At 36.7% G+C, this 22,925-nt stretch overlaps 1 protein-coding gene across 1 annotated transcript; it reads right to left on the reverse strand.

Annotated features, from left to right (window-relative positions):
- Window positions 1-1,437: 1,437 nt before the first annotated feature.
- On the reverse strand, window positions 1,438-21,978 carry dcaf13 (ddb1 and cul4 associated factor 13). The gene is given in 11 exon segments (NM_200129.1): window positions 1,438-1,771; window positions 4,010-4,173; window positions 11,126-11,261; window positions 13,486-13,650; window positions 13,731-13,813; window positions 16,184-16,261; window positions 17,488-17,643; window positions 18,577-18,666; window positions 20,463-20,570; window positions 21,516-21,715; window positions 21,799-21,978. Coding segments are annotated over 11 exon segments (1,338 nt in total). The 5' UTR covers window positions 21,869-21,978; the 3' UTR covers window positions 1,438-1,683.
- Between the last annotated feature and the right edge of the window lie 947 nt (window positions 21,979-22,925).

Here is a 22,925-nt window from a genome sequence, read left to right on the forward strand (position 1 = left end):
GCATGGTGACATATGAACAGCCGATTTGACTTATCACTCGACACTGTAAAACCTGATAAGTTAAGGTAACTCAAACCATTTGAGGAAACTGATTGCATCAAACCATTAAAGTTCAAAAACTAGTCCAAATGAGTACTGTGAACCTAAACCATTTGAGTAAATGAAGCAATTTGAGCACAGTAAAACTCAATAAATGAAGAGAACTCTAACCAAATGAGTACTGTAAAACCCAATAAGTTAAGGCAACTCAAACCGTTTAAGGAAACTGATTGCAACAAACAATGAGTTAAAAAAAACTGATCTATATGAGTACTGTAAACTTGCTCCATTGTTGAAGTAATGAGGAATTAAAGTAAAGCCTGGTTTATACTTCTACATCAAGTGACCGGCGTAACCCACTGCGCATGCAACGCGCGTAGCTGTGCATTTATACTTCTGCACGCTGTCTCTGTTGGTCTGCAATAACACTTCCGAAACGCTAGTTGGCAGTGAGGTGTAAATGTTCCTCTGTGTCGAGTTTCTTCGCTGGTGTTTTGCTTTTCCTGAACACTTCCTGAATGTACAAGTGGCTCAAACTCGCTCATTTTGAGGCAGGAACCGGCGGACGTGCAACAACTTTAACTATGAGGTAAACACAAACAAAACTTTCCATCCAGAGCTCCTTCACAGGACTCCACACTTGTAAACAATCGCTCCATCATGGTCGCGCCATTCGCGCGGCTCTCGGTCCTGCCCAGACTGGTCAGCGCTACCAAGCCGACCAATCACAGAGCTTGCGCTACGTGTCGTTGCGACGTGTAGTTACATTTTTTGAGAGGTGCATGTCAGCGACTCTGACGGCCACGGCGTAGGGCTATGCGTCAACGCCGTAGCATACGCATGCGTTTGACGCAGAAGTATAAATCAGCCTTAAATCATTACCTTCAACACCGAGTTCAAAACTCTTTTCAAATGATTAGAACTAACTTTCAGTAAATTGAGTTAACTACACTGGTTTCATTTGATAAAAGTTGACTGTTAGGTTTTACAGTGTAGATATGGACCAGTAGGGGCCTTCTGTGACTACTGGTAGGCTTAGAAGGCTGTTGTCATCCATTCACATGGGTAATCAGCTATATTTCAGCTAGAATTATATTATTAATTAAATTTCCCATTAATTGTATTTTATTAATGTCTACCCCTAGCCAAACCCAACTCCCAACCGTCACAGTAATGTAAAAACAAATCTTGATCTGGAGTCTTTTCCATTAGTATAGCTGATTAACCATGTGCATGGATAACAGCCTTCTGAGCATACCAGTAACTGCAGAAGGCCCCTACTGGCCCATATCTATCAGCTGATAACCACTTATAATGCCCATTTAATTGAGTCATAACATTCACAGCAGGTGCATATGAATTTAAGTAATGGTACGGCAAATTGAAAACATAAATATTCAGAGTAAACTTTTTTTTATTGTTCATAGTCTAACAACAGCAACTCTAGTACAGAGTCCATGTAAAATTAATTAGAAATGGGTGTTTAACAGAAACCTGCAATATACCGAAAGTCTGTGTGTATATATGACGGTCATAATCTTAGTATAGAAGTAAAGAAGAGGCCAAAGGGTGGAATATTCTGGAGCATGTCCGAGTGTGGAGAACAAAAACCCATCCACCGAAAGCACCTCTTTAATTGGTCTCTTACTCCACAACCTTCACCACATGTTTCTCCTTTTCTGTCAGCAGGGGAACAGATCCTGGCTTGCTGTGTTTGCGGACGTTTTGTTCCCTGAAACACACGCGCACACACACACACACAGAAGCACAGACAATCAGAATGCCAATCAAACTGAAACATGGATTCATTTCCTTTTCTTGCCAGCACAATGGAGACAAATGGCAGATTTAAAGACGGAGTGCGTCATTTTTCTTTTTCCTAATGCAAGATGAAGGTGTTAATGATGTTTTGGTATGCAATGCATAGGAGTTTATGCTTGAGGCAAATGAACGTTTTCATTTTTTGGTGAATTAACACCAACATGAGCATGAATGAATGAACATGAGCACTTACATTTCACCCAAAAAATGAGAATTTCCTTGCCTTTTCAGGTGATTCTAAATGTTTCTGAATTTCTTTTATTGACCACAAAACAAGGTATTGTAAAGAATGTTGGGGAAAAAGTAGTCATTGGCTAATGTTTTCTTCTAAAGGTGAGAATTAAACTTGGACAAAACTGGAATATTGGGAGGGGGGGGGCACAAAGACACGTTCTTTGTTTTTGTTTACGTAAAGTTTACGTTCTAACATTACTTTAGTTCCAACCCCAATCAGATGCACCTGGGCTCTTATGCCGCGGTTTGAGCATCCAAAATTCTGTTGTACAGTGCTACTAAAAGGAGCGGGATTAAACAAGATAATTAGACATTTAAAATAAGTGAGCGATTATTAAATTGCTGTACAGAGAGGTCATGTTTTGATTTTCGATTGGTTTCACGCAGTCACGTAATGCAATTTCGCAGGTCAGAGTTCACCAAGCTTGAACATTGCAACGCAGTGAACTGCGAAACTTGTTGCACGAGCTTGCGTTTCTACTCTGTCGCATTTGCGTGCATATGAATGAAAGTGGGGAGAAAAGTGCAGTATGACTAGGCTTTCTAGAAACATCCATGCAGGTGTGTTGAGGCAGGTTGGAGCAAAAATTTGCAGGACACTGGCCCCACAAGACTGAATTTGGGCACCCATTACAAAACATTTGCTAATATCTAAAAGAAAAACGTAATTTGCTGTGGTGGGAGAAGCAAATGTGGGCCTTTTTTCTTATATAATAAGAGGCTTGACACACTTTTTGTGAGCTCATATGCTCAAGACAGTTCTGGAGCTAATAAAACTGATCCACTCTGACAACAGACTTTAACAAAATTACAAACAATGCAATTTGGAAACATTGCAAAGGTTGAAAAATGAAAATTAGTTACAATGCACACCTATAAGTCTAATACTTGTTTACTTAAAACAAATAGGGTTATAAACTAATTCTTATAGCAATGAGTGTATTGCAGTTATATTATTAAATATTTATGTTAAAAAACGTATCTAATAATTCCAGCCAGCTTTTAGTGAATTTGTAATATTTTCAAATCACAGAACTTTCAGTTGTTATATGTAAAAAAAAAAAAGCCTACATACATGCAGGACCATTCCAATATTTTGCTTGTCTCCAACTATTGACAGCAGATCTCTCAATGAGAGAGAGGAATTTGCACTCTTTACTGCTCCATTCATTTAACCTATCAAATGTAATGTAATTTAGACCATCACTGTGCCTCTTGAGATCTCTTCTCACCGCCATGATTTCCGGGTATTTTAACTCATTTTGGGGGATCACGGAACCGGTACGAATGAATATGCAGAAGACATCCAGAGTTGCTGGAAGAGGTCATAATTAGACACTAGATAGAGGAGATAGTTCCGCTCACATCACAGCATTGGATGTGTGCAACGTATCTGAAGAGCGGGGAGGCATGCAGGACGTATTTAAGGACCGGACGGGAGGCGCGTGATTTCCGGGAGATTATCATTCGTTTCCGGGCATCCGAGAGTCTCTATGCATTTGCGGGAGATTCTTGGAATTTTCGAGAGACTTGGGATGTCTGTATCTGTATATATTTTAGCTGCAGTGAAGCGAGTGCAGAACAGAAATGACATGCTGTTGTTTAAATAAGATATTACATACGGCTATTTAGCTTGTTTATAAAAAAAAAGTTGTGATCTGGCGCTATATAGATAATACAATTATTGTGACTTCAAGGGGGGCGGGTACAGCCGTTGTGTAATTGAGCTAATTGTGTAGACCTATTCAAAACACAAGTTTGTAACCACGATGACACAAACCGGATCAGGGGTAGTATCAACTTGTGCAAAGTGCAGTGCTAACCTTGCTTCTACCCTTCTTTTACCCAAGGTTAAAAGCTATACCCAGTACTGTGAAAACTATAAAAACATTAACATTTTCTGAAGGGAACTTACTTCCTGCGGCGTGCTTCCTTCATTTCCTTCAGCTCTCTCTTCTGCTTCAGGACGTCTCTGGGCAGGTGGCGATGGCGGGCAATGCGTCTCACCTGTGGATGGTGCTGGAATTTCTGTATCAGCTTTTTGTTGTAGTTTGCGGCAGTCTTTTCTCGGGTAGAAAGCTGTGAAGAATGAGACTTGTGTCAGTGGTTGAGTTCTTCATATGCAGGTAGGGAAATTCCAGAAATAACACTTCTAAAGGAGCTGCTGGGCTGGAATTGAACCAGATTTTGTCAAAAACCCAAATACAAAAATAAAAATTAATTTTAAAAAATAATCTAAAACACATAGCTATGTGTAATAACAAAGGAATGACAAAGAGAAAGCACTAAACTACTGAATCATTTAATACCTTATGAAAAGGGCTTTTTTGCTGATGGCAGCTTAAAGATGCCGCTCATTTGGAGAATGAAGTCACATGTATACCTCAGGTGTGTTTTTCCACACACTTTAACAGAGTGTCAAAATCTTGATGGTTCTGTGGGTCTCGTCTATTAAATCTGAGCTTTATTTTGTATTCTCTAATGGATTCAGGTCAGGTGATTGACTGGGCCATTCCACAGCTTGATTTTCTTTCTCTGAAAGCATTTGAGAATTTCCTTAGCTGTGTTTTGAACCACTGTCCTGCTGAAATATCCACCCTGGTTTATTCTTCATCCTCTTGCTAATGTAGATGCTAGACTGAAGCAGCTCATATTTATTTACACCGATGAAGGGCAGAGGGTTGCTGAAGAACTACCGAGTGATTTTAGCTGGTGTCTGAGCTTTTACTGCCTTTCTACACCTTCCCTTCTTCATGTGTTCAATACCTTTTCACTGTGTCGTTTCATTACACATAACTTATAAAATAATTATTTTGCACATATGCATTTCTTTGTTTGCTACCAACATCAGGGGAAAACGTCAAGCCAACAGCACCTTTAGAAATATGTTTTCTCAAAAAATAATGACGTGTTCAATACTTCTTTCCCCTGCTGTATATTTACCAAGTGCAACAATACAAAACACTTCACTTCACGTCAGTTCAACCTGCTTTCAAACTGTATTATTGTAGTCATTCCTTAGCAGAACTTTGAGTAACACAATAGAAGAGGCACACACATGCAAGATCTTGATAAGAGGGTATTAATTTGGCAATGCACATAAAACAGCAGATTTGTCAGTAGGAGAAACGCAGCTACGTGTTTATCTATCTCTCGATCATAAAATTTCTATGGCTCCTAAGCTTCGGCACGTCTCACTCCGCACCCCTTCGAGAGCTTTTATTCTAATTAAAAGCAATGATTTTCTCAAATTCAATTTGTATAGGGCAATCTAATAGCTGCTGATGCCATCAGAGAGCTCCGGAGGAAAGTCGGAAAGGCCTGTTAACTCTTATTTACGAATTTCTTGACAGCGTCACATAAGGGGGAAAAATGAACATGACTCTGCAGTTTCCTTGGAGACATCTCATAACAGAGCTGTTGGCGTGTTTGTAGTCCTTAAAGCCAGAAGAGACTAAGCATTACAGACATTTTTAATTTATTAGCACATTACTTTGAGAAATATTCTAACTTTGTCCTACAAGATACAGATGTATAGTAAACAATCAAACTTTTTAACTTGAATTTTAAATTCGTTTTGCTTCTAAAATTGTCAAGTCACAACATCGAAACTACATTTCCCATAACGAAGAACAGATACTTTTCTTAAAGTTACTTTTATTTTAAAAATAACCAGTTGTTAAGGTTACCAAAAATATCCAAAACATTGTTAATTGAAACAAAGCTGGATAAGAACAAAATCAATAGTAACACACTTTATTTTGATGGTCCCTATTGTACATTTTGTTGACTAAAAATTGCATTGCAACTACATGCCAATTTACTTCTCATTTGAGTATCAGTAGACTGGCGTACTCACACTATGCTATCCGAACCGTGCCCAGGCCCGTTTTTCGGATCGTTTGAGAAGTGTGAGTGCACTGAATCGGACTCAGGCACGGTTCACTTGGCCGGCCCTGACCCGGTTGGAAGAGGTGGGCCTGAGCGTGGTTCACTTGGGCTTGGCTTGGGCGAAACTGAAAGCGAGACGTGACTTTTAAAGGACTGTTTCATATGGATTTATTAATCAATCTTACTGTTTAAAGAACTCTCACTGCACAACAGCTGCGCACCTTCAGCAAACCGCCTTAATCCTGCAGCACAAGGGCTTTATGAGTGTTAATGAGCGCCAAAAGTGGCGGATATGTTCAGCAAAATATCTGACTGCGTGTCACCGCATCCCTAAGGATTGTTTGGCGAAATATTTGACTGCATATCGAACGACTTAAACGATATAACTAGAGAAATATCCACTGTGCTGAGCGGGAGCACTTACTGAACAGCGCAGCATCGATGATGTAAGTGTGCCCAGGCCCGATTTTAATGTGAGTGTGGGCCGTCGGGGGAGACGGGAGGGGGGAAAAGCGTGCTTTGGCCTGCTTCGAGGCAACTGTACATAGTGTGAGTACGGCCTAATATCTGCTGACACTGCTCCTTCAACAGACATTTAACTGACTAAAAGCAATTCTGCAAGTACATGTCAACTTACACTATCCCCAACCTAACAGTCTACTTACAATCTAATATATTCAATTCAATTCAGATTTATTTGTATAGCGCTTTTACAATGTAGATTGTGTCAAAGCAGCTTCACATAAATGGTCATAGTAACTGGAACAGTGTGGTTCAGGTTTTAGTGTTTAAGTTCAGTTCAGTTCAGTTTAGCTCAGTTCAGTGTGATTTAATCATTACTGAGAGTTCAAACACTGAAGAGCCAATTCATCGATGCGTAGCTCTACCAATCCTGAACCATGCGAGGCAGTGGCGACAGCGGAGAGGGAAAAAAAAACTTCACCTGATGGGAGTGAAGAAAAAAACCTTGAGGGAACCAGACTCAGTTGGGCACGACCATTTTAATTTCTCCGCTGGCCAAAAGTCTTGTGCAGAGCTTCATTCGCCGTGATTTAGGCAGGAAGAATTAGAATTAGTTGGCATGAAGATGCAATGTAACTTAAATTCAACAAAATGCCATAAAGTGATACCAAATATTTTATGAAAAACTTTAAATGACTTTGATATGCTGCATGAAATATAAATAAGTAAAACCATAAAAAAGTAAACTTCAGAAATATGCAAAAATTAGCAAATTACATAAATTAAAATAAGTATATTATTAGTCATCAAAATGAAAGCAAACAGCAAACATAAAAGATAACTCAAAATATTAATAAAAACTTTAATAAAATAAAAACATTTCTAAAATAACATTAAGAATTTAGGGGGTGAAATTCATTTCATTTTCATCATATAACAACCAATTTTGGCAAGATTTTACAATAACTTTCATTAAATCGAGTTAAGTACATTAGTTAAAATAACGAAAACTACCTAGTATTTAAATCTTAGTTAACTTTTACGTAATAATTAATTAGCTAATTACTGTAAAAATATATTGATAGTTGGCTGGCAGACATTTTAATCTGAAGTATATTAAAGTTAATGATTTTACATGGATAAAACGATGCCTGAAATGAAAATCTTTAAGTTTAATTCATTCATTCGGCTTAGTCCCTTTACTCATCAGGGGTTGCCACAGTGGAATGAACCACCAACTATTCTAGGATATGTTTTACAAAGCGGAAGCCCTTTCAGCTGCAACGCAGAAATGGGAAAAATTCATACACACACTCATACACTACTGCCAATTTAGTTTACTCAATTCACCTACAGCGCATGTCTTTGGACTGTGAGGGAAACCCACACAAACACAGGGAGAACATGCAAACTCCACACAAAAATGCAAACTGACCCAGCAGGGACTTGAACCAGCAACCAGCTAACCACTGAGCCACAGTGTTGTTGACCAAGTTTAATTATTGAGAAAAATAATTATGGAAAACAGTCTATGAAAAATAGATGTTATAAGCGAGGGAGAAATGAAAAGCTAGATTTAAACAACAGACGTAAATGTGTTTATGCACAATTATCTGATACTGTAACTGTAAAACATTCAATTTAAAAAAATCCCAGAAATACGGAATTTTCATATTAATATAGTTGCTTTTTTAAGTGACTTAATTATATGGCAACGAAAAACAAAAAGAGCCTCCGGCCTGGTCTGAAGAGCTTCTGAAGACAGCAGAAGACTCTTGATTAAGCATCTGCTCCTTTAATTAAATACTCTCATGTGCCTGATAGTTTAATGACTTCATTATTTTTCCCCATTTTAAGTGATTGGCTGATTCAAACTGCTGATAACTGCATTGAGTGTCTGATCTATTTAAGTGAAAAGCATCTGAATAAATCTCTCCCTTAAGTCCAGCGGAAGCCAAAAACTTGCCAAGACTGGACCGCAAGAGGGTTTCAGATGGACCTGAGCCGGGAGATGAAACTACCATTGACCTGGAATGCAACCAACCTCCGCCTCAGCAGAACAAAAGCTGTGCTTCCACCTGTATTCATGAGGGGAGTTTACTTGAAGTGACCAATTTTGACAGTTTTACAACAATGAGTTCATTTAAACACTTCAATTAATTTCATTTATTCACTGCCAAAATGCTTTTCTTACTTAAGTGAAAAGCTCTTGTCTTGTTTTTAGTTTAAGCAATTCTGAGTGTTCCTCTCACAGGTGAGTGGACTTGACAAACCAGCTGAACAAATCACTCTTTCATCTCTGACACTTCAACCAGCACTTTTAGACTAGTTTTGCACAAGACACGTTCTTACAATCACTCCATGTGAAGAGTTTTGATGCAAAAACCTCTAAATGCTAATATTTTCTTCATTTTTCACTGAAACCTGTGTAGGCTCAGTAATTTTACTTTTTTAATGATGAAGTTTTTTTCCTTGCCTTTAAAGGAAAATAGCTGAACATAAACAGGAGGCTGAGATAAATGCAAATTTTAGGAGAACATTTTAGACCATCTTTAGAGGTTATCAACTGAACTCTTTTTATGAAGAGACACAGAAAGCGGCCACATAGAGAGACACTTCAGCGCTGGTGAAGATTGTGGGTGTTTACAGCGGTTTGACAGATAAATATTAAATTTGTAGCTAAATTGTTAGCGGTGCCAAACAGCATTTCCCGTTGATCACATCCTTGTTTAAGTTCCTTCTACAACATACCGTTAACGCTAGAAACTGTGAGTGTAGTTGATTAATTTTAACAAATTAAAACACTGACAGGTTGTGGCTCATAACCCATAAATTCATCGGTTTGTAGGAGTTTTTAGCCGAATCCATCATTGAACTGAGAGAGATTCGGGAAGTTCTCATTTGTCAAAAAAATCTTTTTTTTAATTCACTGGAACATAATTAAAACTAAACTGTAAGCACTTCTCTCTGTGTCGTGTCTTTTGGAAGCCCAAATACAGAAACAGCACAAAATGTGGAAATAGCAGCATTTGGACGCCCTATTCGCTTTCTCTGCTGTAACATTACAGCGCCTCTGGCCACGCCTTGTTGCTGTGCGGAGTGTGTGCGAGGTGAATGTGTGAAACCTGAAGTGTTTATGATCTCATTACCTCTGGTGTATTTTTTGTAGTCCCCAAATTCGTTTGCTGTAGACTTTGCTAAGCTAACTGTGTAAAAGCCAATGTCTCCCTTTGCATTGAACTTTGAGCATATGACATTCAGAGATGTTGCTTATGTTCAAACAGCTACATTATACATCAACTAAAGTTTAAAATATGATATCATAGTGGACCACCCCTTTAAAAAACAAAATAAAAAATAAAAAAAACATTTACGAGCTTTCCACAGGTGAGTGGGCTTAAGCTCTCTCTTCTCTCTCTTAATTCTCTAGCTCTTAATTCTATGAGCATTAACAGTTTGTTTGTATAAGCCCTTCAACACAACAAACAATGTGAATGTAGTTCAAACATCTAAACATTCTTAAAATCAAGAATAATTTTCTAGAAAAGTAAAATTATATTGCTTTGTTTTCAGAAATGAGTCAAAGCCAAGTGAGCTTTTCTTTAAAACAAGAAAAACTATTTGCCAATAGGGAAAGCAAAGCAAAAACAGGAACTTTTTGCACACCCCATTGGCAGGTTATATTTCTAACTATTTTTCTTCCCCTTCCAATAAATTTTTTGAGTGGCCAGTTCCACATTTAGTATGCACAACTTGTTCAATATTCAAAATTATTATTACTTCTTTCATTTACAAATGGGTTCATTTATTAATTCATTAATTTTCCTTCAGCTTAGCCTCTTATCCATCAGGAGTCACCACAATGGACTGAACAGCCAACTATTAAGCATGTGTTTAACGCAGCGGATGCCCTTTCAGTTGCAACCCAGTACTGGGAAACACCCATATACTCTCACATTCAAACACACTCATCCACTACAGCCAATTTTGTTTATGCAATTCACTTAAAGCACAGTCATGTGCATAGCCGAGAATCGAATCAGCAACCTTCTTGCTGTGAGGTCAGTGCTAATGACTGAGCCACCGTGCCACCCCAAACGGATTCACTTTGTACAATTTGTTGTTGAAGGCAAACTTAATCTGTACTAGCAAGGTGTATGTAATGAAGTAGGCAGTGTATACAGTTGCAAGAAACATTCAATGTCAAATATCATACTTTTTTTTTTTTTAAATAATCAGCACTATATTTTTTGACAGAGCCTTTTTTTATCCTTATGAGAACTATAAAAGTTTCTCAATCTTTAAATGAACATCAATGGACATGTTCAGATTTTCTTGTAAGCAAACTTCACTTTATGAAATAGGTGTAGGCACTTTAGGGCACTCCATTACAAGAGTTGCTTTGACAAGAGACATAAAACTCCAGAGCCTTTTCTCTCTCTCTCTCTCTCCTGGCTTGTTTTCAGACCATAGCAACACTGCCATAGAAATGCTTAATGAAAGTGATTTGTGAGTGTAATTCATTTTAAGTGCTTGGTGGGGTAACCACTGGGCCAAATGCAACCCATATTAACCACCCGAGTGCATTAGCAACAAGTTAAGACCCTTAAAAAGCTGTACAATTAGGTATGAAAGTTGGAGTTTAAAATCCGTCAGTAAAATGTGATCTTGTGCTCACCACTCCGAGCTTCTCCGAGGCGTTGGCCTTCCACAGGCGAATGTTCATCTCGTCTGAGCCGCTCATGATGAATTTGCTGTCAGCCGACCATTTCACACAGATGACGTGCTGCATACGTTTGGTGTGGTACACCTCCCTGATGATTGTGCAAAATGACATTTAAAGCAAAAACTTTTTTCAATATAAACTTTTTACTTATGCATATTTTTATAATACACTTGTTTTCAGAAACGTAAAATGTAACACCCCGAAACACCAATTAATTTACCTAAAATATAATGCATATTTAATACAATCGCCTTATCTATTAGATTTTAGGAACGGGTCAAAATAAATAAATAAATTTGTTACAGTGAATGACAAGACATCATTTACCATTATTTATTGTTTATTATTTATTAAAGTATTTTGAAAATTTATTTAAAAAAGCTGACACTTGCCTTTGATATAATTTATTTATACTGGAATACACTACACTAAAGTCTTGTCACCCATCCAGGTTTTATAAAAAAAAATAATAACTTGACTTCTAGTTGATCATTTTGTATCAGTGGCTTATATGAAAAGCAAAGGCCTCTATATTACATTTATTTTACCAAAATAAAATATTCTCATGCCTTAATTTTTAATTATTTAATTAGGACAGTAAGGTCTGACTTTGCTTGGACAAAACTCTTGTCACTTAACAGAAATAATGTCCAGTATAGAACATAAACATGCTGCAGAGGAAAAAGAATGAATATCGTGTCTGACTCCCATGAGCTTGGAGGACTGCATCCATACATCTCTGACTCAATGACTCAAATAACTTATTAATAAATTCATCTGGAATGGCAAAGAAAGTGATCTTGCAGGGCTCCCAGAGTTCATCAAGATTCTTTGGATTCTCCTCCTCCATACTACCGCATACATGCTCTGGTGGCCGTGCTGGCCAATCCTGCAGCACTTTTCATCTTTGCTTTCAGGAACTTTGATGTGGAGGCTGAAGTATGAGAAGGGGCGCTATCCTGCTGAAAAAATTACCTTCTCCTGTGGTTTGTAATGTAATGGGCAGCAAAAATGTCTTGATACCTCAGGCTGCTGATGCTGCCATCCACTCTGCAGATCTCTCGCACGCCCCCATACTGAATGTAACCTTAAACCATGATTTTTTCCTTCACCAAACTTGACTGATTTCCTTCAGAATTTTGGGTCCATGCAGGTTCCAATAGGTCTTCTGCAGTATTTGTGATGATTGGGATGCAGTTCAACAGATGATTCATGAGAAAATCTACCTTCTACCACTTTTCCAACAAATCAACTAGAAGTCAAGTTATTATTTGTTGCTTTTACAACTGGGATCGACGACAAGACTTTTGTCTTATCTCAAAATCAAAACCACCCCTAAATCTTAACAACAGTAGTTGCTATAAAAAATTTTTTATACACTTATTTATTTAAATATACATCATAAATAAACTTCAGGCTTTAAAAGTGTAAAATGTGGCCTCTGTAATAAAATTCAAATCTAATGCTCTTATTGTAATAAGTGACTCATACAGAATGAACCTCATAAACAGTGGACTCCATAAGAAGTTAAAGACAAATAATAACACACCAATCCAGACTTCTAGGAGCAAAAATGGACCAGGATTGAGAATCAGTGGACTTTCACACCTAGACTTTTGATTCGGAACCCGTCTAGTTTGCCCAATTAGCGTGGTTCGTTTGACATATGTGAAACCACCAATCCCGCTGGGATCTGTGCCAAAACAATTGCTCTGAGATTACTTAATTGAGGGGGTATCAGCTCGATTGAAATGAACTCTGGAGCGGATCGATTGTAGTGAGAAAGCGATATGATCCGAGCCCGGTTATATCACAGTGTATTATGGATATGTAATAGGCATACGGCTATATGAAGAGAGAATTATGAGCATGAAGTCTCCCGCAAATGCACAGAGACTACCGGCCGGCTGCCCGCAAATGAGTGATAATCTCCCGGAAATCGCGCGTATCCCTCCCCGTCCTCGCACACCCTTCTCACCCCTCCCCACCGCATCCGTCCTCGCTCCACAGACACCACCAAACCACAACCACCCCCTGACAGCTGAGCGGGACTCTCCAAAATAAACCCTGAAACTGACCAATGTGAGGACAGTTTACTCGCACGTGACTTGTTTTAGCCCTTTTGGTCCATTTAGAAACTTTGCCGTGTGAAAGCGAACCGCACCAAGAACAAAGAGCAACAATTTAACAATTTTAATCCTTGTTTCGGAACAACTGAATTGATTCACAGGTGTGAAAGCACCCATAGACATCCATTAGACTTTATTTAAACAAAAAAAATGCTTGCTGGTGACTTTTAGCAGCACACTCACCTGCTGTGGCCTTTGTCTTTAGGAAAGATGCGGACGGTTTTGTCAAAGCTGGCGGATACAAACTCTCTCCCTGTAGGTGAATAATCCACATCCAGCACAGCGGATACATGATCCATGTGGACAGTCACAGGAACATCCAGATTCCTTATGTCATATGTATAAAGGCTGTGCAAGAAACACAAAAAGGAAACATGATTTATTTACAGTCATTTTTCATGTAAAACTTTAGGCTAAAATGAACTCACTTGTAGTCTTCGTTTGCGCAGGTAAAATAATATGCTTCCATTGGGTTCCAGCAAAGCGTATTGCTTCTCAGCTGCATGATAACCTGAAACACAATTCAATTTATTTATAGTGTGCACTGGTGCTTGTCCCCCTTTTTTAACAGTGCAGGTTCTTAAAAATTTTCCTTATTTGTTTTTCCCATGAGGATATTTAAAAAAAAAAAAAAAACTGACTTGAAGCAAACAGGGATTCTGCATGTTTCACCAAGTCAAATTTAAGACCTTTTTAAGAACATTATAAATTAAATACCAAGATAAGGATTTTTTTTCTAATAGCCTGGTTGGGACAGTGGTAAAGATTGTTTACTTGCCTCATCAAAAAGTTCATATTAGTTATTTGTTAGTCAAATATTTTAAATCATGTGTCAAAACAAGCAGACCATAGTTGTATACATACATTTTCAACATAACTTTATAAAAAAATGATATGCTTTAAAATGTATAATAAACTAAATGTATTAAAGGGCCATGAAACCCCCTCGTTTCAGCAGGGTGTTTTCACACCTCCACTTTGGAAAAAGTCAGAAAAGTAGGCGTGTCCAGCTCTGTTTAGGGGGGAGTGTCGGAGGAACTAAAGTGGGATGGTGTGGGAGTGTCTATTTGTGCACGCGCGAGTTTCAGAGTCAAAATACACACCCACAGCGGACAATGTGACTGTGTTTACATGGACATCTGTAGTCGAATTATTTGCCAAATTATTAAAAGTTGGACTTTAACTGTAGTTTGGCTCTTTCATTCAGGGAATTCATTCATGCCTCTCGCGACAAACGAGATATTTGATTCAAGGAACTGCTGCAAGCGTGTATTTTTCATGCAATGTTTGATACCGCACGGCGAATGAGAGAGAAAAAAACTCCGCATTTCCCGGAAACTTAGATGCACATGGCAGGTAGCATCAGAAAGCCGCGTGTGTTATTCCGGTCACAAAATGCGGTGCTAACATTTCTGCACTCAGTGCAATAGTAACTTAATTCGATACGAACAAACTGAATAAACAAAGAGCACTGGTCGCTCACTTACCAAATCTGTAGAGACAGGACAATCACCAGCAACTAGAGCCGCGTCTTTATGGAGAGAATACTACAAGCGAATTCAGATTTCAGCGTTTGCAGATGAGAACAGCTCTCAGGTAAACAATAATCCTCAGACACGTAAGTTATTGTTGTCGAGCGTCGCGTACACTGTTAATCCACACGTGAGACTGAGCTCTCACAGAGAGAAAATGAAAACGAAACTTAACGGCAGCAAACTATAAAAGCAATACTTCACGCTTGTTTTGCCAACACAACGTGGCGTCTTTGTGGCGTAAACACGGTGACACTAATGAATATTAATGAAGTTCCACAATAGAGCGCGCTGATTGGTTTGAACCAAGCCTTACTCATGCATTAATGTATCACACTGTAAGACGTAATAAGACTCACTCTGGCACAGACGCCCAGTCTGCACGCTGGAATACACGCTATTATGTCATGGCCGTGACGCAGCTTCAAAAATTCGTTTCAAACAGGAAGTACGAATTTGCTTGAAATAACGCAAAAACAACCAATTTACACTTTTTAGTGAAATATAGGTGTCCTAATAGTGTTTTTAGCAGTGTAGGACACATATACGACTGTCAACAGCTCAAAAAATGTGTTTTGGTGTTTCGTGACCCTTTAACAAGTCTTCTCAGGTCAGTGTCCTGGATGTGTGTTGGCCTGACTGGATAGCTGTACACGGACATCCGATAATTAAGACATTGTTTAAAATGATTTTAGACCTACAAGACAATAAGTCATCCTGTAATATTTCATTTTTGATATTTAAAATATTAAGACTTTAAGACCTGGCGGACACCCTAAGTAAAGTTGTACATAAAAACAAACAAAATGAAAATGGTACAAGACTATGTATGCCACAACATTTATCAGGTAAATCAATCCCATGAGCGTTGTGAATGTCACAATCAAACTACAAATAAACTATTCGTTTAAATTGCTTATTATACCTACAAAAACAATGTAGTTTAAGCTCGCTCAAAAAAAGGTATATAGATCTATCTATCTATATATAAATGTATTATGAGATCACTGGAAGACTGACTTGAAAAGAGCTCAAGATCTCTTCTGAAGCAATTTGCTTCAAAATCAGTTTTTGTTTTTCAAAAATAAAGTGTAAACAGCATTGTGGGTAAGCTTTTTACTGCAAGTTTTACTGCACTAATGTGACTATTAAACAGCTGTTTACAGTTTAATTATATTTATCAAAGCATTTTGTATTAACAATGTTAGACCTTACTGACTGGCTTATTTCCCTTTGGAAAAAAATAATAATTTTTTTACTTCCAGAACCTTTATTGTCATAGAGGTTACCATTCAGCCATGATGTAGGTGAAAGATAGAAATATGGGTGTAAACAAAAAAATTCCTGACCTTTCTGAGTGGTGCAGATTCTCTGGTGTCATACAACACAATACTTCTGTCTGATGCACAGCTGGCGAGAAGGTCAGTCTGCAAAAGACAACAGGACATTTTGCATGTGAAATCTAAAGAAAGTAATTGAAAATCTATTATTCACATAAACCACGTGGATAGTAAAAAAAAAAAAAACTCTTTCACTTGAAATAAAGCAATGCTTAAAAGGGTAGTTCACCCAAAAATAAATTGTCATCATACTTGTTACTCATTCTTATTCCAATCTTGAGTTTCATTCTTCTGATGTAGAGAAAGAAAGATACATTGAAGAATCATGGAAAGCGCAAGCCATTGATTTAGTAGTTTTATTTAATGCCATGTAAATTAAATTAAATTTTATGAAGAATGTTCCTAATATGGATGCTAATGGCTTCTTGTTTCCAACATTCTTTAAAACAGGGGTCTCAAACTGCCGAACCATGGGCCATTTGCGCCCCACCTTCTCCTCCATCCGGCCTGTAACTGATGTCAAAAATATAAGGAGATTCGGCCAACAAAACATATATTTTTGAGCCACTACTATTGCTGTATAGTCGCATATAGCCCTTGTGGTTTTTGAACCCCCAACAACTGGAGATTAAAAGTACTGTACTATATATCCGGGTTAATTTCAGTTTCCCTCAGTGTGCAGTCAAAATAACGCACATGCAGATATTTCTGTGGCTGATTTAAACATTTAAATATATGTCCGTAAGTGCTCTATTTTTTACAAAAGCTCTATTTTTGTAAATATTTAAGGGTCATTTGATTATAATCAGTTTTATACCAACTGTATTTTGTTGTACAAATACCTCTTCATGGCTTACACATTATGATGGTGGTGTAAATATGATCATTTTGCTAATATTTAATTCAAATAGTCTCATTTAATAGATTTGCGTGTGCATATTAAGATTTGTATAAAAATGTGCATTAGTAAAGTTTTACTGCTGGCTGCATTTAACATGTTAAAGTAACAGTGAATGTATATACACACAAAGTATATATATACTTTGATACTCTGGGGAAAAATGTCTGAGTGCATCAATTACATCAGTTTTCCACTTTTTCTTGTGCTTGAATGTTAAAATGGCCCTCCTATGAATTGTCAGTCACTGATATTGCCCCCCGCCAATTTGAGTTTGAGACCACTGCTTTGAAATAAAAAAAACTTTAAACAGAACCCCAAAGTTTTGAAAAACAATTGTGGGTGGGTAAATGGTTAGTATATAGTCATTTTTTGGAATGAACTACCCTTTTAAATAACTGAATTAGTTGGTGACCTCCACAGGGTTGTAGCGAACGCTGCTGAAACTGTCCACACCCCAGCTGAAGGACAAGACGGGGCTGCTTCTCTGTTCATCCCAGATATCCACCGTCTGCCCGCAGGTAACGAACGTGCCCTCCCTTTGGTGGTGGTCAATGCCAGTGAACACCGCCTGCAAGATACATCAGTCCTGTTAGATGCTCAAAACATGAGCTAAGATTCTTTAACATTAGTGCATTTCAATAAATACGACAAGCACAATTTCTTTTGATTCATTCATTCAAATCCAATCTATTCCAATCCATCCATTCATCCTAATCCCATTCATCCATCCATCCCAATCAGTCCATCCCAATTTCATCCATCCCAATCCCATTCATCCATCAATTCACCCCAATCCAATCTATTAATCCCAATCCAATCAATCCATCAATCACAATCCATCGATCCATCCAATCCATTCTTCATACTCCAAATAATCCATTCATCCATCAAAATCCATCCATCCCCATCCCATTTTTTGTTGATATTTATTTATATTTGATGTAAAATGTATCCTATTTAATTTTACATATAAGCCTTTATTTTAATTTAACTCATGTAGACAATCAACTAAAATATCAGTTTTGTATTAGTTTAGTATAATATAAAACTAATATAATAAACTAAGCTAATACTTATATAATTTAAATATCAGTAACGTCTGTCATTTATATTTTATTCCGCAATATTAAAAACATTGTACATAAATGTATGAATAAGTGTATTATAATATTTAAATAAAATATTAGAATTTATGCAGCTTAATATTTAACAGTCATTTTTAAAAACAATACTTATATTGAGCAAAGACATTAATTTGAACAAAGTGCTATGAAAAGCATTCATAAATGTTAATACCGCTTTTAATTTCAAACTAATTCAAACCTGAAAAAAATGTATAACACTTTTTACACACACACACAAAATAGAAACTTGTATGTAGTATAAATTATTTTGAGCCACAAATCAACACAAAAGAAGGATTTCAGAAGCATCATGTGACACTGAACACCCACAAAGCTTCCATTTTCTAAATACACCAAGACATACACATAAGATTTACCTTCCCCAGAATGGTGTTAATTGGTTCCTCCCGAACTCCATATCCTGGAGCCTCCATGTTCCACTGTTTGATAGTTTTATCATCTCCTACCTGTTGAATGACATCAAGATTCACAGAATCACATAAACCGCACGATCACTTATGAACGGATTGACCTTCTTCTATATAGTAAGTAGGGCTGGGCGATTTGGCCGTAAATCAACATCTTGATTAAATGACCATTTTAACTCAATTACGATTATTTTATTTTTCTGCCTTCAGAGTTCCCTGACAAGTTTTGTACAGCAAATATGGGCACATATTACAAGTCAGAGATTTCTGAGTGAATAGTGCATTACTTGATTTTAAAATAATTGAAGGAATTGGGAAGAAGCCTGCACTAAAGCTCACACTATGTCTATAAATTCACGTCCTAAACTTACACAATATAAATGGATCATGCGGACATATGTAAAACCAGTACAATTAAATAAATATAATAAAAACATACCAGATATTTCTACAAAATGTTTGGAAGCTAAAGGAACCTTGTTTCACTGTATTTGGCAGTGCACAGAAATTAAATTATTTTGGGAAGAGGTGAGAGTCATAAGTGAAAAAAATTATTTCAAAACAAATTCTCCTCGACCCAAAGCTTTTTTTTGCTAGGTTTATACCCAGAGGACTCAAACTATAATAGAAGTGAAGAAATATTTATAGACCTCGGCTTGCTTTATGCCAAAAGATGTGTAGCTTTGCTATAGACAAAGATGCAAAGACCAAACGCTACTCAATGGATAAGACAAATGTTGTCAAGTCTGCTATTGGAAAAAAAATAACATATATATACTAAAAGCTAAACAACATGTATTTAAAAACATATGGAGTCCTTTCATTAGTTATATCAAAGAAGTGGAATTAACAGAGGAAGAAGTTGATGGATAATTTTTGATGGATAATGCAGCTCCAGGTTTATAGTTTTGTATTGATACATTGTTTATATACATATTTGCTGTATCTAGTACTCAGTATAATTATAATTGTCATGTTTGAATAGATTACAATTAATGACTAAAAGAGGAGCGGTTTTATTTATATTTTTTTATTTTTTGTTTTTGTTGTTTGTTTGTTCGTTTGTTTGTTGTTTGCTTTTAGTTTCTATTATAAATATATATATTCTCATATTTTGTATAATTTTTTAAATGCAACAAGGTTATTATTGTTGTAAAATGTTTGTAAAATGTTGTGTTTCAATGTGTACAATCTGAAACCAAAAAATAAAAATATTATGGAAAAAAATAATAATTATTGAAGGAAACAAACACTATCTATGATTATTTATGGAACATCAGCCTTGAACAACTGAAATTAAGACACACATTGCTTAAAACGGAGTAATTCTTTTCTTATAAAAAAGTGAAAATAAATAACTTGCACTTTTAAGAGCAAAATTAATTATTTTCAATGTTTTTTCATATTAAAAGTAGAAAATAAGCAGTATCGCTTTTAAATCAAATAGCTGTATATCCTGTAAATAACATTTTAAACTGTGCATTTGTTGCATCTTCTGTAAACAAATATTTTAATGGAAATAATAATTTTAATGTAATGAAAAATATGCCGTCTCAATGCATCTCTGGCGCAGCTTCCAATCATTGTCAATGAAGTGCAAATTAAGGCTCAAGAATAGGCCCATTGTCCTACCTGACCAGAGATCAGATGTGGCTGCAGAAGTATAAAGCGGGGTCACATGACTCCACACGCGGTAGAGAAAGTAGTTGGGGAAAAAAAGCGACCAGGAAAAATTCTAATTCGAAATTTGTTTCCGAATGTCGATTTCGATTACTTTTTGATTGAATCGCCCAGCCCTAATAGTAAGACCCCTGGAATACGCCATAATAAAATACCGTGAAAAACGAGGTGCCACAGAAGCGGGAGCAGATTCCTCGCACAAATCCTTCGTGAGCCTGAACCGTCCTCGTACACTCTCGCTTGGGAAGATTCCAAACTTTCACCTATGACAACAAAAACAAACTCACGTCATTCCTGTACAATTAAATAAATGTATACCTAATATCCATGATCAGATTTAATTGCAATAATCATATTTCAGGCAATTTGTATAGCGCTCTTCACAATAATTGTTTCAAAGCATCTTTACAAACGGTGCACATTATTGCATTACTATTAATATCAGAAAAAGTTAAGGTCATTAGATACCATAACTTCATTAGTTATTAATAACTAGTAACTAATAGCTTTTAACAGTTAAAGTTATCATATACAGATAAACAGTTCACCTGCAGTTATATACACATAGGTGATGTCCATGTGTACATGTTTAATGAGGTGTATTTGTGTATATCTCATTTATTTATATTTAATGCTAAAACAGCGACAGCTTCTATTGTCATGGCAAAAAAACTACATTTAATTTAAATAAAAATAATAATAAATAATAAATTATATTGCTTTAAATTGTGTATCCATCAAAAAACTGAGAAATGCATAAAATTGTATACACATATTTAAAAGAGAAAAGTATTTGAACTATTTAAAAATGATTAACATCATTAATAACTGATCAACAACTGATAAACAAATTGATTAAACCGCATAATACAGCTCCTAAAAATTGAGGTAAAGTTGGTTTTATATTCACACACTCACTTAATAATGCAATTTCAGAAAAGTATTCTTTGCAAATTCTACATAGTGAAATCATATCAGCAGCCAGAGCTTATCAAACCACAACATAGTTTACAGTCAAATAAATAGTGGCACTGTTGTTTTCAAGTCATACTTGTATGTGGTTTCAGACCAAATATTTAAAGTACCATGGTAAACATTATAGGGAACATGTCACAAGTTGTTACTAAATAAATGTACAAAAAAATACTTTACCTTAATCTAACATACATTAAAATGGTAACAGCTTTAAAGTAATGTTATTAAGTTACCTCGCCATCGCAGGCGCCAGATATGACTGTGGACAGGCTTTTGGCGTGTTTGCTAATGCAGCTGATGCCATCTCTGTGCCCGTCGAGCGAGGCCACAAAAGGTTTGGCAAACACCCTCTCCAGTTTGGTGGCATTCAGGGCTCTGGTATATTCTCTGGGCACCTCAAAAGGGTGCAGGGTCGGGTCATAGTTCCTGGGTACTACATAAGGAACATAAGTTACTGCAGTTAATGTACATCTTACCTGTAGACCACCTTCATACGGTCGATGCTTGTTTACATACCTCGCTGTATATCTCTGGTTGTCTCTCGAACATAATCGTCCGGGTTTCTGCAAAGCACTTTAACTTTCATTCCAGCGGGTTATAAACAGCAAAATCATACATAAAAATCTTGTTTAGATATATGTTGCCTTTGAGAAAACGCAAGACCATGTGTTTGTATGACGGACCGCGCACTAATTTGACGTCACTTTAGCAGAAACACATCCGGGTTCTGTAATCGCAGAATTAGAATTGGGAAGAATGGCAAGCAGCTTTTGTTAACATTTCCCCCTACTATACATATGTATAAAAAAACTATAGGTTTATACTAAATTTTGTTACATTATCTGCCAATTGTAAAATATATATATATATATATATATATATATATATATATATATATATAAAGGAGCAGAAAAAAAAGAAATGTTGTATCTAATACTTTTCACTCAAAAATGCTTCTGGATTACATTTTTTTTATACATTAAAGGGCACCTATGATGAAAATGATCTGAACTGTGTATGTATAGTGTGTCCACATTGGAGTAATATAAAGACAATACATCTCTTTTTTAGAATTTCCTTACATTAAAATAGGACCCAAACCCCTCCCATTTTGAGGCCCACCGCAACGTGATGTAGGAGTGCGGTTTCCCCGCCCACAAATTGATTGACAGCTGTGTGTTGACATGTATCCGTACGCAAAGCATCTGGGATTAAAAGATCTGTTTCATCAATCGTCCCTAAATGTGATCAAGACTGAGTTTCACAAGTTTAAAATGTTTTTAAAACAGTGCATGTTTGTAACGAATTACAGCGATTTTACCATCTTCATCACCACAGCCACATGTCAGTACAATTATAAAAGAAGACGCTTTAATCCCGGTTTGTGGACGTTAAATCAGGTTTATTTTATATAAATACAGCACTGACATCCATACAGCAGTGGATATTAACATGCACACGTCCACATTTGCCTTGAAAAACAGTGGAAAGTTTAACACGCACGCGCTGTGTGTGTGTGTGTGTGTGTGTGTGTGTGTGTAACAACATTGTGTGACACTCATCGTTCCAGAAAGGTTTGAATTAGCTCCACAACAAATACATCAAATAATCATTGGAAAAGTTCTTACTGTAGTATTTCTCAC

This window comes from Danio rerio, chromosome 16 (assembly GCF_049306965.1).
Source record: "Danio rerio strain Tuebingen ecotype United States chromosome 16, GRCz12tu, whole genome shotgun sequence".
Classification (NCBI taxonomy): domain Eukaryota; kingdom Metazoa; phylum Chordata; class Actinopteri; order Cypriniformes; family Danionidae; genus Danio; species Danio rerio.